This window comes from Amphiura filiformis, chromosome 6 (genome assembly GCF_039555335.1).
Source record: "Amphiura filiformis chromosome 6, Afil_fr2py, whole genome shotgun sequence".
Lineage (NCBI taxonomy): Eukaryota > Metazoa > Echinodermata > Ophiuroidea > Amphilepidida > Amphiuridae > Amphiura > Amphiura filiformis.
Genome location: NC_092633.1, coordinates 10985275 through 11004550, shown reverse-complemented (window position 1 = coordinate 11004550; position 19276 = coordinate 10985275). Strand labels below are relative to the sequence as shown.

The 19276-nt window shown below is 37.2% G+C and overlaps 1 protein-coding gene across 1 annotated transcript in view; it reads left to right on the top strand.

Moving 5' to 3' along the window:
* LOC140154960 (proline-, glutamic acid- and leucine-rich protein 1-like) overlaps window positions 1-14967 on the top strand; it is a 29579-nt gene extending 14612 nt beyond the window's left edge. Inside the window, exons 9-16 of the mRNA XM_072177622.1 lie at window positions 431-525; window positions 2393-2497; window positions 2909-3047; window positions 5897-6056; window positions 7195-7250; window positions 8741-8947; window positions 10688-11356; window positions 12120-14967. Of these exons, the coding sequence (XP_072033723.1) occupies window positions 431-525; window positions 2393-2497; window positions 2909-3047; window positions 5897-6056; window positions 7195-7250; window positions 8741-8947; window positions 10688-11356; window positions 12120-12200 (1512 nt within the window). The 3' untranslated portion in view covers window positions 12201-14967. The remainder of the gene's footprint in view (window positions 1-430; window positions 526-2392; window positions 2498-2908; window positions 3048-5896; window positions 6057-7194; window positions 7251-8740; window positions 8948-10687; window positions 11357-12119) is intronic.
* Window positions 14968-19276: the final 4309 nt, after the last annotated feature.

Below are 19276 nucleotides of genomic sequence, written 5' to 3'. Positions count from 1 at the left end.
TAAGCGTTCATGGCAACACGCACGCCTACGGGATGCCGTCGTGCTTCTGTAATTGGTAGCTCTTGTTGTTGGCGCAAATATTATGTTCGCCTGGTCGATTTTTTGTTGGGTAGGTTACAACAATAATTAAAACCCTCCACAAAGTCCCTGAAATGCTAATCGTCACAGCTAGTTTAACCCAATCATTTGCATGTAAACTTGCCCTATTGACCAGTTAAATCTTTAGATCTAACTAAAGGAATTAAAATGATACACATTTTGTTTTAGTTTTCTCAAAATCACTTTCCATGGACTTGGGTGTGTTTTGTATTCAGGTATTAAATTGTTGATAATTTAAAAACCTGAACCCAATCTGTAACATTATTTTGTTGGTGTTGTTTATGTTTGTGATTGTTACATATTCATTGGTGTCATTTCTTTCTTTATATAGACACACAGATTAACAACAGAAATGACGCTACTCTCTGCATCACTACCTGCTCTTCACTCAGCTGCATTAAGTGTAATGACTGCACTGATTTCAAGGTAGGAATGAGAATGCCAGTCATATGATTAATCTGACTGGTCAAGTATTTCTTAACAGCAACTCTTTAATGAATTACAATCAGATAGACCTGTGCCAGTGTTCAGGTATTTCAGCTTCACATTTTGTCAACTGAACAGCAAGTTCAGCTTATGACCAGGCCACTGCATCAAACACACTTTCAATCATTTTTCCAAGCATGATATCCAAATGCAAGCCAGTGTTGAAAGTGTGTTGATGAAATATTAAAGTATCAAGCTCCAGTTGTTATTACTTGTCATTTGGAGATAGGAAAATTTTCGCCATTATCCACTACTCAAAATTGTGGAATTCCTATCATTTATTCTCAGTGATAAACTGTTTTAGTTAGTAAAAATTAAGTTACCGTCATGAAAGCCTCTCCTTATTCTAAAACGTATTGCGATTGCATGCACAAATTACAGACTACTGAAGCCTTCATCTATAATGCACCACATATGTGAACCTCAACAAACAACATGTTCCACAATGACACAGCTACTACCCTCTATTGCCTATAAAAATCCACCCAGGAACCAATAAAATTTAGCACTTACAAGCTAAACCACACCTTGTGACTATGAATGCACATTCACAACAGTCTGTATGTAGTATGTACCTCATTTTGAGTTGCAAAAGTAAAGAATTGCAATATTTAAAGCATTATTTTTCATTGTGCATTGGGGCTTTCAACATCGTTTGGAACATCTCTCCGACCACTCCCGACCTCATGTCAAAATTGCATCCCATCTCATATTCCTAGGTAGTCTTGCAAACTCACAGTGTTATGACCCACAGGTCCTAGGTTGTGAATCCCTGATGTAGGCATGTGTTGATAGATAGTAAAATCAATCACTTACATTTTCATGAAGTCTATCATATTCACTTTGAACATTCGAAAATGTGTCATTTTGGTCCAGTTTTTTTGACAGTAAAAATACTTAATTTCAAGACATTAATTTTTTGTCATAATTCCTTTTTGCCGGTAGTGTGCATGTACCATCAAACATTTTCCAATGGGCAGGGTGTAATACTTTTGCTAACTATAATCGGGACCAGAGATAAATAAAATACTAGTTTGCGTCTGACGTTACCTGTCAATCAAACTCAGAACGATTTGTTTACGATTTGTCATGATGATTGAAATTTATGCAACTGTAAAGCAGTATGCCCAATGGTTAATTTTGCACTTAAAACACACATACAAACGATCTCAAAATTTAACGTCTTAGTAATACAGAGATGCCACTTTTCAGGTTTTAGCCTGAATTCAGTTTTTGTGAGTCCAAATTCCGATGTTTTTATTTATTTTCAGCCCGTTTTGGGGCTTTTTGGCCTGGATTCACATGCTTTTTCATGTTTTTCTCACCAGTTTAAGTTTTTTTGAGTAAAACTGAGTGGCATCTCTGGCAACACTTGAACAGGAAACTTTCTTTCCTGAACTGAACCATGTCAACGACGCTTAAAAAAGTTGGGGGTTTTTGGCCTTGTAAAAGTGATATGAAATTGATTAATCTCTTCATTAAGAAAATATTCCACAGAATCTATTGAACTGTTTTGGTGGGTTGTCACTTTTCTATCAACAAAACATACCTGTTTGCTGGTATTACTACAATTGACTAAAGATATGGTTTTGATTATCAAGCATTTTTTAGGCCAAAGTTTTCCCCCTCAAAACAGCACAAAAATGTCCATAACACCTACTGCCCATTTGCTAACACTGCACATCATATTCAGTTCTTTCTTGTGAAAATAAACTTCTTGATCTGAAAAAACAAAACAAAAACACGACTAGACTGTTTGTTACTTGAGGATTTTATTAATTGTAGACTTTATGATTTATGTTCACAGTTGCAGAGGTCACCTCATCCCACATGGTCAAGTGATCAACAAACTCTTTATACAAGCTTTGGCTTGGACACACACAGATGCTGCAGGAAAACAGAAGCCATACAGGTGAGATGTCATGATAAAGAACAATCACTGTGTTTTCTAGACCATTCACATTTGAAGCAACTTCAAGACGTTTGATTTTACGTTTTAAAAACAATCAATTTTTATGCAGAAAAATCAGTATGTAATTTTTACGGCTGTTTGAAGTCAATGTAAATTGAGCTATACAGTACTTCTCAAGCTCTGAATTTCTAATGTGATTTTCAATTTTTGGAAATAAATCCTAACATGGAAGTTATTATGACTTCACATGGTACACACAAATGGTCGGGTGGGGTGGGGGTTCCTCCATCTCATCAGGATCGGGCATTCTGGAAAAATAATTACCAAATAAAGGCAGATAAATTAAATATTAAAATCATAATATTTAACTTGTGATTTACCTTTTTGTGCACCAATTTGTTACCATTGTAGCAATCTCCGTCTCGGTACTTACCAATGTCTACAGACATGGCTGGAAGTTGTTGGAGCAAGTAGTGGATTGGAGTCTGTTGCAGAGACCCTTGTAGATCAGCTCCTACAAGATGTTAGACCTCAAATGGATGTTACAAAGGTATCATATATTAATTTAATAGGTTATTCCAGTTGAAATCCTTGGAAGACATGACCTTAACCCTAACCGCACTAAAACTCACTAAATCTCACTAGGAAAGATTATAGGCGCTAGCGCCCTAAAAGCAACATATTTTGATGTATAGTACCATTTTTTTAGCCTTTTTCACATTTTTTAAGCCCTTTTTTCTTCCGCCGCCCCCCTTTTTGCCACCCCTTCTTCTTCCGCCGCCCCTTCGTTTTGGCCGCCCCCCTGCTTTTTACCCCAGGAGGCTCGCACCCCAAAGCCCCCCAAAAAAAAATATGCATGTATACCCCCAGACCCCCAGCAAAACATGTTGGGGCTATCGGACAGTGATCTTCTGCTTGGCATATGAGGTGTCCGAGGTTTGAATCCAGGGGTACCAAGTGACTACTTTGTTCATCTTCTCTCAGTTTTTTTCTTCTTCTTTCCCTTCTGATAGCAAAACACTATGGGTTCCATTAGGATTCAGATACAGTTTCAGATTCAAATTCAGGATTCAGATTCAAATTCAGGATTCAGATTCAAATTCAGGATTCAGATTCAGTTTGTGATATGACGATACATAAGATAAATGCAATGTATAATCAATTCTAAATAATGTATGAGACTGCTATTTTAAGTCATAGGCAAAGTCATATTATGTGGAGTCAAAGTTCAACATAAGTTCTGAAAAGAATGAGACAATGATGGCATAAAAAATCATTTATGATTACAAATTGCACAATACATGTATTTAGATTTAGAGTCTCATCTCAATCTAGGAATGGAGAAATAGTTTATGGTCTATAATAGTTCATTGTCTATGTAAAGTTTCACTTCAATCTTGAAGGTACACTTCCCATCTTGAATGGCTTGCTGCTTGATTGGAAGGAGTTGGGCTCTTGCTGTCTGCATTTCAGCATTTAGATGTGGGCTAATACCAAACTTCTGTGGAGATCTCTTCAGTGTCTTTGCCTTTGACAATATATTGTTACGGATCTTCATTTCCAGAAACTTGGCGATGATGTGACTAGGTCTAGTGTTCTCCGATTTCTATGATGGCAATCTATGAACATTGTCAAAGATTACTTTCTGAGCTCTTTCATAGTTCAAGTGTACTGTCAAAAAAAGTGCAAAGGACAGCTTCAGTATCTTCAAGGGGACTTTCAGGGATGCTGTGAAACAGCAAATTAGATTTTTTGCTGAACAGTTCGGCAGTTATCCTCACCTTCTTTAGATCATCAATTTCCATCTGCAGTTGCTTGCGCAGGTCAGGAATTATTTCATCTGTAATCTCACTTACTACAGCATCTAAATGCTTGACGCTGTAAATTAGATCAATGACGTAGGATTTAAGTGAAGAAAAGTAATTTGGAAACTGTTCAAGCTGACTTGTTATTTTCGCAAAATTTTGCTGATTTTCTAGCTTCATTGCCACAAGCATGGTATGTAGTTCTTCCATGTTTACATAGACAAAACTAGAAGCTGGAGTAGGATGGAAAACAAGTCAAATGTAAAACACAGGGACCATTGATCTGTAAGTCGCTGAATGCGTAAACAGTTCAGTTCAATGGAACAATGTAAACAATACACGCACGGAGTTGAACCGGAGACAGGATTATTGAACCGTACAGGCCTGTGCGTGGCTGGGTGATGGTATTATAAAAGCATACTAGTACAGTAAAATTAGAAGACAGCAAAATATTTTTGTCAGCAAAACATCAATTAATGATGTAGTTCATTGTCATAAATTGCAGTTCAGAATGGTGTTGGTACATTACCATGCATGTTCAGTTCAGAATGGTGTTGGTACATTACCATGCATGTTCAGTTCAGAATGGTGTTGGTACATTACCATGCATGTTGGCTGGGTTATATGATAAAAATGGTTAGTAAATCACAGTAAAACTGTGGTGCAAGCGAGAGCTCTTTACAGCATGATGTAGCTGTGCTGCGCCATAGATATGGTATATATGGTATAGGGTTAATCTTCCACACAGGGAGTGTGAATTTCAAATGGGGTTATCTGAATGGGTGATTCCATTTGAAATCTACACCCCTATGTGTGAGATTATGTTCATGTCTTTCATAGGGGGTGTATGGATTTCAACTGGAATGTTTAATGCTTTAGCTGATCAGTTAAAGCCATAATGCATGATCTTTTAAAATGAATTTATTTAATTGTTTTTCAAATGATTTTTAGGCATGTTTTGTAATGTTTACATACATGAGCCAACGTGTTTATAGGACAACAGATAAGACATCAGAGCAATTTTGAATTAATGTCGTAATTACGACATTGAATCCCCCATAAGGCTTGTTAAGCAGCCAAGATAGCAAGTGGGCTATCTTTCATTTTACCTCATTATTTCAGCTTAAAATGGACAGAAACCTTCTTAACAGTCATTACCAATATTATTTCATCATTTTTGGTAAAAAAGAACAACATTAAAATTGGACGGAAGTTTTACATTATGGCTTTAATCATTCGTAACCAATGGAAAATGTCAGTCATAGGACTTTGGTACTGCTTATCTAAAGACTTCCAATTCAAAAATGACAGTAGTGCCCAAGTGCCATAGGTCAACATTATCATGAAATGTACTCCCTCTGTGGAAGCCAATCTGTCGTCTGGTCTTCCTGATTCATATATTTTAAATCTGTGGCCATCTTTTGCCATTAATTTTCTGGAAGTGAAGCTCTCTATCTTGAATAGCATGTTAACTTGAAATAATATTAACCACTCAAGAAATGCCTCTTTGTCAAACAAAAATGTAAAATCCATCTCTATTTCACCTACCATGACAATCAATCTAAATATAATTTCTCCTTTTTGGTTAAAACAGTTATCAACTGGGATTGGTGAGAGTATTATCAGCTCGGGGTCTAACAAAAGAGGAAAGAAATCCAAGCAGAAGGGTCAAAGGTCAGCAGGTCATGACGTCTCAGTACACCCCAGAGTTAATATATATGCTAATAGTGATTTGTGTGCTGCTGCATTGAAAGGTAAGAGGTCTACAATAGTTGTGTCAAACAGTGTATGGTATTATAGTTAAGACCCTTATTTTTGTAGTGTAAGGCCAAAAAAAACCATGTGTTTCCTGTAGCAGGTCAAAAATGCAAAATGCGATTTTTTTTTAACAATCCATGTCGTCAAGTGAAAAAAAAAAACCTTTTTTGCTGCAAATTGGAATGGGAATTTACAGTGGGTCTCTCTGACACACACAACAAAAAAATCATATTTCTTCATATTCAAGAATATTTATGATGCCTTCTCAATCTGATGCCCTCTCAACCTGCAGATTAAAAAACGTATCTAAAAAAATGTGTGATGTTTTCTTCAGTAGTTTTTCACTACACTCATATGTTGTGTAATGTGTAAATGTTTACTCCAGTAGTGTTTTATAGTTTTTTTGTGATTTTTAGAAAATTTTAATGCGCAAAATAAGCTGTCAAAAATGTAATGCACATGCTACAGGAAACAATTTCTTTTTTTTCCCCTAATATCTGTAGATATTCAGGAATATTTGTGCTCGGAACACTTATTATATCAAAATGAAAGGGGTGGTCTGATTTTTCATATGGAGCTTTATACCCTACATGGGGCCTATCATCAATTCAATCTGATTATAAGGTTTGAGTTCAAGTGCTCCAGCGGTTTTTATATGTAGAAGCAAAAACATACATCACAAATGCCCATAGAACAGTACGGGTGATATACCACAATGGGGATGAGGCTATTGCTCAAAATTTTACTGGGGTAATGAGAAACATGTGGGTTTTCTTCAGATGCCAAAAAATTGATGGGGTGAAGTGGAGGGATGAGGTTGTCAACAATTAGGTCAGTCCCATTTAACAACATTCTTCATGCCAAATGTTAGCTAAAGCACCTGAATTTCCTCTTGTTTTCTTTTGTTCTGATCACTCAAAATTCAAACTGATTTGGTAATTTGATCATTATGCAGGTCATATGTCATAACTTTGATGAGTCCTTGATGTAATGTTCTTGTAGCTCTACAATTTGTGCTACATGAGTTGTGAAAGCGTTTACTTAAAATGATCACCAAACAACGCATGTTATGATCCAGTAACAAAATTTCTCATTTTATTTACACCTGCATTCATTCTTTTTATTGTTTGACAGTTCTCAGATTGATGTTTCTTAGACTTGGTATGAAATTGAAGCCAGGGATTCACAAGGTATTGTATTTGTTTCTTTGGATCAGTATATCTGGCTTTCAGGGTTCCCGTTAAGGTTTTAAAAATGTCGTCCGTAATGACGCAAGTTTGCTGACGAGGTTGCAAAACTTGCCCAGACAGATTTTTAAAGCGTCCATCTGAAATTCACGATTATGACGATACACACGTACCCCGGGTCTACACCTCATCAAATGTTGATTGTTAAAAAAAAAAAAAAAGCACATATTCCCCGAGATATTCCATCTCCATTCGCTATCATAATTTTTCTCATTTCTGTGTCAGTTTTGGTCCCAAACGTGGTCAAAAACAGGTGCAAAAACATGAGCAAAGTCTGTCAATCTTGAGCAATTTTCGATTCAGTACTTTCACTTCCGCATTTTTATTTTTAAATTAACGTGCTGTTGATGCTACAAAAAACTAAAACGCGCGCTGCCACAAATAATCTGAAAAAGGGTTATCATTTGGATTTTGTCTTTAAAATTGCTTTTATTCATCGTAACAATAATACTAATAAAGGAAACCTAGATTATTTATGAGAAAATAAACTTAAAATATTAAAAATTGAATATTGTCAGGTTGTGATAAATAATTAAATAAACACCGCACGCTAGCGGCACGTGCTTCCTTGTAAACAAATCAATCGGGACTTCCCCAGGCCATGTGATCAAACAGCTGTACAGCGATCGTTCGGAAAGCATGCAAAAAGTGCACGATTTCCTGACGTTGCATTTACAAATATTGCAGAATTTACTTCAATTCTCAGCAGGTGGGTCAAAATGTTGGGGCTTTTATTATCTTAAAAATATAAAAGAATAAAATTTCTTATTTTTATCATCAATTAATGATAAAATTTGAAGTTTTGTCTGCGTCCAAATGCATGTGACATGGACTTAAAATACTTGATTAGCCATGTGAATTTGCGTCCAAATTTGTAAAATACGCGTCTGGACGCAATGACGCACACTAACGGGAAGCCTGCTGGCTTTCTACATATCTGTTCTGTCATAATACCTGCCTACTGACAGATTAAATAGAAACAGTTCCTATTTGTGAAAATGCTGATGATGGTATACTCAATCATAAGTACAACAAAAACAAAAGTAAAAAATGAACGCCAGAGATTCTTTCCTATACTTCCTCATTAAATTGGATGATTTTAGGCCCATACAATACCCAATACTAATGAATGTCTAGATGATGAGTACATCACGGTAGTGCTCGTAGACGTAGGCGAGGCTCATGCTCTAGTTCTCTTTATATAACGCATACAAAGTCTCGTTGAATGGAACTGTCCATATTTCACCATACTATGCATACAGCCCTCCCTCTCTGTCTCTATGAAGATGGTTCTTTCTAGCTCTCTCGTTGTTATCAATGGTAACATTTTAATGCATTTTGGTAAAACAAATCTACAATTCTGTTAGATGATGCTTGTTAAATGCTCATTGTTGGTGGTTTACAATAAGCATTATTTCCATTTCTCTTTTTAGGAAGTCCATGAAATTGTAGTCCCCCTTCTCCTACAAATCCAGCAATCCCACAATGCACCACCCATCCCCTACTCATCTGGGATATGCTGTGAGGAGTTGTATCGCCTGTTATTAAGCTGTGTGTTGGTTCCTCATGCTAAATGGCCAGCACCATTACACTGTGCTATCAGGATATTCAGTGTGGGTAGACAAGATATGTGCATACAGGTAAGTCACAAAGGACATCACAGAAGACACAGCCCATACTAGTGCTATGGATTGTCATGCATATGAAGGGCCATATAGTGTACAGGTCCGTTCATACTATGTCGTAATTGTGTGTTACTGATATATCAATTACTTTATGCCGCAACTCAATGCAATTTGTTGCATTTCCAATTTATTGCGATACCGCAATGCAGTATTTTACAGTATGATGCTGTGCAGCAATGCACCACACCTTACTGCATAGTATGAATGGACCTTACCTCCTGCATTTTTTCAGCAAAGGCATACATTTAATTGTTATTAGAGTCTCAGAAAACCAAGAGCAAGAGGCCTGCTATTGGTGGAAATTGTATTAAACACAAAACCCAAACAAGCACACAAGAAAACTGAGGGTGCTGGACAGTGCACACATGGGAAATAATCTTGATGACAGAATCTACCATTAATGATATTGTGCACTATAGTATACAATTTATGAATAGTAGGGATGGAGATGGATAGATGTTAGAAATTGGTTCTGCTTGACATCATAGAAGTTAGCATATCAGATCAGCATTTGAAATGCCAGGATATATTTTGACGTCTTGCGAGTGTTTTTCTATTGTAACACAGTGGCTACTTTTCCGTCGGCATCTTTCCCGGTGGCTAACATTTCCAGCATTGTCTTTAGCTACAAAGATTAGGTTTTACTATTTAAAATCCACACTCTCCCTGTGGAAGATTTTGGAAATATCTTACATAGGGGGAGTATAGATTTCATATGGAAAGAACACATTAGGCAGCTCCATTTAAAATTCACACACCCTCTGAGAATGATTTCAACCTGAATCTTCCACAAAGGCAGAATTTCAAATGGAGTTGGTTAATGGGCTAATTCCATTTGAAATTCATACTCCCACTGTGAAAGATATCTCCAAAATCTTCCACATGGGGAGTGTGGACTTTAAATGGATTAGCCCATTGTGGAGAAGGAGTAAAAAGCCCTGAACAAAGCTAATCACTTGAGTGAGAATCAAGACTGAGAACTGAAAGTCACTCTGGAGAACTGAAAATGTGACATCCGCACAGACGTCAGACTCTATCTCGGCCTTTAGGCTGCTAAAACAACAGGTATCTAACTTTGTCTGCCAACATCAAAACTGGCTTGATTCAAGCACACATAAAACATTTTTAACTTGACTGCTGCAGCAAATAAACAATGTTACAATAAGCCCAATTCACCTTTTCGGTAAATCCCATAACCCTTTGCGAGTACACCCGAGAACTCGTCATTTGATGTCACGCCGATCTGCGCTGATGCGCACATCGTTTATGGAACATCGTTAGTGCGCATTGCAAGTCGGCGTCACGTCAAATGACGAGTTCTCAGGTGTACTCGCAAAGGGTTATGGGATTTAACGAAAAGGTGAATCGGCATTGTAACTTTTTTTTAAAGCAGTTTTGGGACACTTTGACCTTTGACATATTGGGAACATTGCTGTTATTTTTATTCATTCATTTATTATTGCAATAATATTATCATTAATAATATTTAAATAATTTATTTATTACACAACTTTGTTTTTTAAGTTTGTTTTATTGTAGTAAAACATTTTAAATAATATTTTGTACGCACAAAAAAAAACCAATTTTCCCGATAGGTCAGAGGGCAAAGTGTCCCAAAACAGCAAAATCTGTCCCACAATGCATTGCAAACTTTCAATGCTGATTTGGCTTATTACATTTTATATAATTATTCAGGTGGCCAGCACATGTGCAGAAGCCAGTGTAATTTGCACCAATCTACTTCACCCAAAAGTACCATCACTGCACTCTTCAATCAGCCTGGCAGAGATTAAACCAAAAGCCAAAGAAGTAGTGACAAAGATGCCTTCAGAGATGATGCTGTCTCATGTCATGATACAGAGAGATACATCAGTGTACAAGCAAAGTGATGGAAAAGATGCTGTAGAAGACATGGATACACATAGTCCTGCTTTAATAACAACTCCAGAAGAACAAGAAGTAGTACAGTATGACCAGAGAAAGCAGAATATAGAGAGTAATGGCAGCAAAAGTGGGAAACATGTCAATGAAAGTGATAGTGATGATGATGATGAAGATGAGCAAGAGGATTCAGATGATAATCAAAGGAAAGACTTGAAAGTTGATCGAAAGCGGGATGAAAAAGTTGGAGATGAAAATAGATCTGCTCCGTCCAGTGAGGATTTACCTCCTGAACCAGTTGGAGAAAGTGGTGATGCAAAAAGAAGTGCAGAAGTTAGGCAGGAAGGAGATGGTTTAGATGAAAAAGGTGAAAGTAAGGATGCTAGAGAAGAATCAAAGCCATCAGGAGAGGAAGATGTGAAAGGAGGCAAAGGGAAGAGGAAACGAGAGGAGGAACCAGAGTCTTCTGTTGGGAAGAGAAAGGTATGTAGGGACATCATTGAATGTACACATTTAAACTTGTACTTTGGGCTGTTCGAGTTGCAACCCATAGAACCAAGACATGACCCTAATCATCTACACAGGGAATGTGAATTTCATGTACTCCATTTGAAATTTACACAACTTGTGTGAGAGATTAAGGTCATGTCTTCCATGGATTTCAACTGGAATAGCCCATTGTCCAAGATGATGGCATGGTTTTTGATTACAAGCTACAAATTTGGTTGTTTCCAACAAAATAATCATGTTCATGATTGAATGCAACTGTAGGTTAATTTTCTGCCAAGGTTTCTGGATTTAAATACTTTAGCTTAGGGCAGTCATTTGAAGTTGGCTGATCCTTGAATGTCACATGAGATCAGCCTCGTAGTGAACTAAAATCATGTTCTTCATATGTAAATTAGCATGAAACACAACATATTTATAGGTCTAATATTTTCTCTATGAGAATGAAATTTGATTTGGTTTAAACCTTTCTTGAAACAAATAAAGATACTTACTAGTGTGTTACAATCATAATAATGAATTCACAGATCTGAAGGAAAGTACAGGTTTTCAAAGCAACTGTCAATGAAAAATATTGCCCAGGTCTATTCCACTGTTGGAGCAGTACACAGGCATTGTTGTCTTCACTTGTACTTAGGCTTAGGCTTATTTTTTGAAGAAAGTGATATTTGTACAGGAAATATACACAAGTGGCACACCATTGTATGTGATGTTCTCTTTTATGTTTCTTTTTTCTCAGGCTCCAGCTGAAGAAGAGACCACTGAAGAATTATCATCCATGCTGTCAACATTTGTAGACTCCTATCCAGACTCTGATTGAAGCAAGTACTACCTTGGAGTCTTTCTTAGCCCGTGAGAGAGACCATCATTGTCATCAGTACTGATATGCATCACAGGTATCAAACAGATGAGAATTCAGTTGATAAAAATGGACCAAAAATAGGCAATCACATTGATTTTTAAACTAATCATGCACATTTATATTGAGTTACTTAGTAACCCTTTGAGATTTAGCATGTCATGTACCATTCGGTACAAATCAAGTCTGTTTTGGGTGATACATTTGACCTAATGAACACCTATTTGGACTTTTCTAAGTTTCAGCTGTTTCAGGGCCTTCTTTCAGGCAACGTTTTCAAAACATTTTAATAACATTTAAATGTCAGATTATATAAAGGTCATGAAAACATTTTTGAAATGTTTTAAATGAAAAAAACACTACAGCAACATTTTCAAAATATTGTCGAAATGTCATTGTAAAATATTTTTTTGTTTGCAAACTTTTTTGCAGAAAATCTTTTATACATCTACTTTTCACAAATGTTTTTGGAATGTTATCAAAACATTGTATACCCTTTATATAACCTGACAGTACAACAGTTTCTGTGATATGTTTTGTGTTTGCTGGGATACTCAGTTTTGTATATTTGAGGAAGAATAAGTCAGTTAAAAAGAAAAAAATTATATCATCATCACCTCGGCTGCGGAGCAGGTGACCACAAAACTTCTTTATACACAGCGATCTTGGGCAAGTACAGCTATCTGTTTTGCTTGAATGCCTTCATCATACTCTAGTACATGTTGAATGTAGGTTACAGAGGCGGTACATGGACTTTTTGCCATGAGTTAATATGTAGAGAGCATATCTTGTGGCCAGTTTCTCCTATGGAAGACAAAGGATGTGTCTCAAGAATCTCAGGATGAATGGTAATCTTCACAAATGTACTCTGTATTAGTCATTTATATAAATATATTGACATTATTCAATAACACCCTTAATTCAATAATCTTGTGTTGAAAATGTATGAATTAAATGGCCCTGTTGTAATGCTCTTACTGGAGAGGAAGAGACACAGACATTATGTCTTCTTTTTAGATACTAATTGGTCTGCACAAATATCAATTTTGCAAGCAAACAGAAACCTCCTTTGCTACTATCATAAAATGTTGACTGCTGTAAGTAATGGGCTGGCTAAATTTTGGTTTGCCTCAAGTTTTTAGTGATGTAGTTGCGTTTTTATCTTGACACATCAAATCACACACAGAAATATGCCAAGCTTGCATGCACGACTGCACGATTGCGAGGCAGATTTGATGGCACTCTTGTGGCGCAACCGTGAAAAGGATTGATGTTGGTAGCAAACCTGAGGTGAGCCAAGGTATAGCACCCATGGAGCAATGACCTCCAGCACAGTTGGTGCATTTTCATACTATAGTTACAGAGCTACTTTTTTGGCGACTGGAGCAACAAATTTATTGAAGGATTTATTTGCCCTGTAAACAGCAGTATAACTGGACACTGATTTTCAGGGCCATTGATAGACTGTTTTCTCAGGGGGTATAGAGAAATTGCTGGTATTTATGTTATAAGCACAAAGCGCAAGTGTATATAATAGATGGATGGGATCCAGGGGGAACCAGAAGGGCAAAGCTCTTGGCAGGAGCCTAGGGGTAAGAGCATCCAATAACTCGTAAAGTTTTAGGCTTTTTGAATGTATTAAGAGAGCTGCCCTTGTACTTCATAAAGCAAGTTTACAGTGAGAGCAGATGTATAATACTTTGGCGTAAAAATTCTGGGCGGTCAGAAATTGTCCGGAAACTCCCATAAACACCATTCATATCGGGAATGTAGCGTACAATAAATATACAATAAATCAGTGGCAAAAAAATTTGGGTCAACAATTTACAAATTCCGATGGCAAAAATATTTCCATTGGTACATTTACAAATGTGCCTTTTTTTTCTTTCAACATTTTTGGCATCCTGAGATGTTTTTTTTACAGTTTCTACACATTTGTAAACTGTTTTAAAAAACATGAATGAAGTGGTATACAGTAGAGAAATATCTCAATTCACAACTATTTATTAAGCTAAATAATGGCATACAGTCATGTTTTGTCTAAGACCTTTTAAAAAAAAATCCTGACCGACCGACCCAATTCTGAAAAAGTTTTTTTGGGCCTTATGAATGTAACAAGCTAAATACCTTTCCATCAGTTAACTCAGAAATATAAAACTGCTGGACATAACCCATTGATTTTACATGAGCCCTTCTTATTTTTAGCTCACGACCCTTGAAAGTTGATCCCTTTAAAGGTCTCATATGGAGATTTTTTTCACTGACGGAAAGTTTTCACTGACGGAAAATGAAAGAATTTGCTTCAGAAATAAATGATGAACAGACTAGAGTATGTTTTATAATCATTTTTTATGTTTAAAATATCATTTTTTTGCAATAAAATACATGCCCTTCTGAGCCTGACTTTTGAAATGGTCGAGTCTGCTGACACAGAGCCAACATGACCCATGATGCATACTGGGTACACCTGGACGTACTCTAGCTACTGTACATGTCAATGTCATTGGCATCGCATCATCGCGTTTGTTGCACTCATCATTGCCATATGATCATGTTTCACTTTTGTGTTTCCTCAAAAAAAAACTAACATACCAAATATTTGTGTAGTTGGCTCTCAAAATGATCACTGCAAATCTTGGCATGACTGTTGAGAACGTGGCTGTGCATGGTGAAATCTTGACATTTAATAGCACCCACAATTTTCGGTACTTCGTCTCTTTTGGAAAGCTGAAGATTTTTTGATGTATTTTAGCAATGTGATGAGTCCCGCAGATTACGAGCTGATCAGAGTATAGTGGAAGTATACACTTTCGTCAAAGGTTTATGGTTTTTTTTATTGCTAGCGCCTGCTGTCATGAGTATTGGCTTTTCCAACTAGGCCTGTAGCCTAGGATTAGGAAGGTGACCATTAGTCAGTTATACATAATATCATGGATAAACTTACTTTTCTTTATTGGTAGAGTTTAAACCGTTACACACAACTAAATTTGTTCACTTACGTGAGCTTTCGACACGACGACTCTGTGTCTTTTTCAAACTGATGGTGACTGGTTTATTGATCTGGGATGTCACATGACGAGCTGACGATGTCATGTGACAGAACAGGTTCATAGACCGGTGGTAGCTGGTGGAGGCCTTTGTCCTTATTCAGTGAATTCAGTGAACTGGGGTGGCGTCTGATGTTGATGGCTTCCCTTACACCTTACTTTTCTTTGTCATCGTCAACTGTTCCAGGTTGGAACCCCTGCGAATTTAGGAAATCTGCAGGGGCCAACTGAGTACCAGCTGGGAGTGACATGGTACCATCATCATCATATGTATTACACATCTGTAGAAAGTCCTGTGGGACAAGTTCTTTGATTGCTGATGACATAGCTGATGGCAGTGGAGCAGGTGGGCCTCCACCAGTTTGCCCAGGCTTCTGCAGAGCGAACTCCCTCTTTGCCGCCAACTTCACCCTCTTCCACTGCTCCTTAATCTGCTTCATATCCCTTATGCTCCCAATTTTGGACGTAAACCCCAGGTGCATTGATGCCCATGCATTTTCTTTCTTCTTTTTGGACGATTTGTCGCATTCTTTGTTTTCAATAATCTTAATTTGCTCAGTAATCAAGTGCAGTATATTATCTTTTTCCCTTGGCTCCCAGTTAAGTTGGATGATCTTAAGGTTGGTTTTACATTAACACTTGCCATAATTGCAGCACAAATTTAAGCTAAGTTAAGCTTACCAAACTGATAACTGATGAAATTAAATCAAAATGGTTCACTGAGCATGCTCAGTTAGACCAAAGGTTTAAGATTTTAATGAAGATAAAGACTTTCAACGAACACTTAATGATGTTTGATAAAGCTGCTTAGACAGCCATAACTACATGTTTGATTGACATGTATGTGCACAGTGATCCACTTACTGTAAAGTTCAGTCATTGGACACACATGTCCATTGAACTCTTTTAAGAGTGCTTAATGAAAGTGACTTTGTTGATGATTCATAGTAATTCAGATTGATAAGTTTGTGATTTGAAAGGCAATGTTTGAAAACATTTTATTTAACCCAGGTTTAGTTAAACCTCCTTTTGTGCAAGAGTTTAAAGTTAGACCCACGTTTAACTTAAGACTGAGTCTAACATGGAACACTTTTCAGTTCTAACTTCTGAATGGTCAAATCTGATTCTGGATCCACTCAAGATGCACCTATAATAACATATAACAAATGTCCAATATCAAATATAAATTTGTTATAACATTTTTTTGCAGTTCTAACTTCTGCATAACATTTTTATAGCTTTTCAAAAGAAAAATCTATATAAGTCTTTTTTTTAAGATCACCATGACATGTGATCGGGGCAGAAAAAATGCCCTGCATTTACCCATTTGGTAAGGGCATTGTTGCCAGATGTGGTCACCAGATAATATATGTGGGCACATCTTGAGTGGACTCAGAAGTTACACTTCTTCATACACCTAGTCGGCAGCTGAGTTGTAGTGGATACCGCAGATGGAACATTTCTCCTTATCATACTTCTTCTTGCAGTGAGGTGGTTCACCAGAGGTTCCTTGGTGGTCCTCTTCTGGCACGTCATCAACCTGCGTGGCCACACAGTAGGGCTTGCTGTTGCTGTACCCATGGCGACGTCAACCTCCGCACCATCAGCTCTCTCGTCATGACGTTCAGCACCAGGTTCCTTTTCTCTGAAGGCTTTGGCATATCCATCACTCTCAAAGAACCTCCTAACACCTTGGGCCCAGTTCGGAATCACGTCGACCTTTACCTCCGCCTTGGTAACTGCATTCAGAGCTTCTGCAGATTTGATGAGGTTTTTCGACCGTTTGTAGAAGGTATCGGTGCAGTCTTTCCCTTCTCTTGGAGCTTTTGCATTTATTTTCCCATTGTCATGATGCAATTTTTTTGCAGGGTTTTTTCATTGTTTGGACGTTCATCACTGGGAGGGGGTTTTCTTCATCACCGGGAGGGGGGTTTTGCTCATCATCATTGTTTGGATGTTGCGGAACATTATTGTCATCAGCCATGATTTCTGTAATCAAATTTCTGTAAACAAATTGAAGAGGAAGAGAACATTATTTTTTGGATGGGTTTTGGAGCTACGGAAAAAGCATCAAGTGAGGGTGATGAGTTAGACAAACTGGTGTAATTATGAAAGTTAAATGAAGAACTGAAATGTGGTAGGGATTATTGTGAAGGTGATGATGGAGTTGGATGAATACCAACTACACTTCGGCTTGCTCTGGCTTGCAAAGGACTTTGTTGATCTAAATCTTTCTGCGTAAATTAAATTCTTATTAGGTTTATTACATAATCTAGATCAGTGGTGGCACCAAGGGGAGATTGACATTTGCTTACCCCAAATAATAATTTTTGTTAATTGTCTAAATCAACTAAAATTGTCTAAAGAGAGGATGCTAAAATCATGAAATGCATCTTTAACTACATGAATGTCATAACAGTTTGCCAAATGTAACTGACATTGAATGTCATTGATATGTGGTAGATAATTATGTATGTATTGCTCCTCTACAAATGCAGGTCTTTCCTAACCTGCTGCTGTTAGGTCTTCAGTTTCATGAGGTTTGATGTGGTTGCCTTCAGTATTTCGCTGAATTTTGTCTGAACAAGCCAATTTTTTGTTAGTTTTGTAGTAAGCTTGCAGTGTATTTCTGTTGTTGTTTTTTAATTTGATCTCCTGTGAGTGTTCTTCTTGGGTAGCAAGAGGTGCTGCCATCAGGGTCTCTATAAAGGAGAGATTTTATCTGTGAAATAAATTAATCTTCAATCATTGATCAACCTTTAACTTGCTTAAGGATAGTCTTACACACATCAAGTATATATATAACAATATCTTTCGACTGCCCTTTGCCTTGGTATAAAACTCTTACAATATTGCTTGTCTGGACTGAACATCAGCTTATCACATAAATATGGTAGTAATGATCTCTAGCTACATTTGGAGTTTTGAAAAAGTCTTTAGCAGTCTCTACAGTCATACAAATATGAGGTGGGTTTTATCTTGATGTAACAGAAATATATGTATGTTATTTTATGGGTAACTATACTTTTTCAGTCATGTAAAGTACTTTAAGGGAAATTTATCAATTACTGATTGTGACCAAATCTAAACTAAAGGAATATACACTCAATCTTCTGTTGCATTATACATAATGGGAAATCCACATCCATTCTTCTTGGAAGTCCTGGGGGAACCTTTACTTGGGCCACACAGACCAAGGAGAACCTTCTACAGCCATCTACATCTCCCGTTATACAGCTGATGATGCCCTTTTTGGCATTTCCACATACTTTTGTTAGTTTGGTATTGTTGGCTCCGTTTTTGGCATGAGATTTTTGAAATTTCCAGCTACATTGTTTTTCTGTAAATTTGGAAAGGGACAATTTGTTCTTTGTGGTTCTTGAGCAGTCCTTCAATTGCAGCATCTAATTGGGATTTTCATAATGTTTCTTACAACGGTTTGTGCAGATCACCTTTGTGGTGTTCCGCATAATTTCCTTAAAACCTTTGAATGCATGTGCATCTCCGTCGGATATTAATTCCCGAACGCCAATACTAATAGAACCTGCCGATAATTCCTTCACACAAGCCTTTCCGCATAGGTGCTCTGCATTTCCCATAGCTTCTTCCATTGGGAAATTGTTTTGACACTCTTTCAGATGATTATCGTGGGGGAAAGAGCAAAGTTTACTTTTCGTCTCAAATGCCCGCGGCACCCTCTCCAATCCTGGTTCTGAGGTGTCCATGCTTGTGTGCCGGGTTGATAAAAGGATCGTCCTTTGGGGAGGGTTGTTGTAAGCTGTGTCCATTTGCGCAATGACCTTGACTTCCTTGCCATGTAACATACCATTATTTCATTTACCATCTTCTTATTCTCTTGCAACTGGTCTTGATTCAAGCTAATAAAGGAATCCATCACCTTATTTGCATTTTTCTGCATTGATGGCGTGCATGGAATATTTGATTGATTAATCTTGATGTTGTGGTTATGTTTCCTCCTTTCTTAGCTTT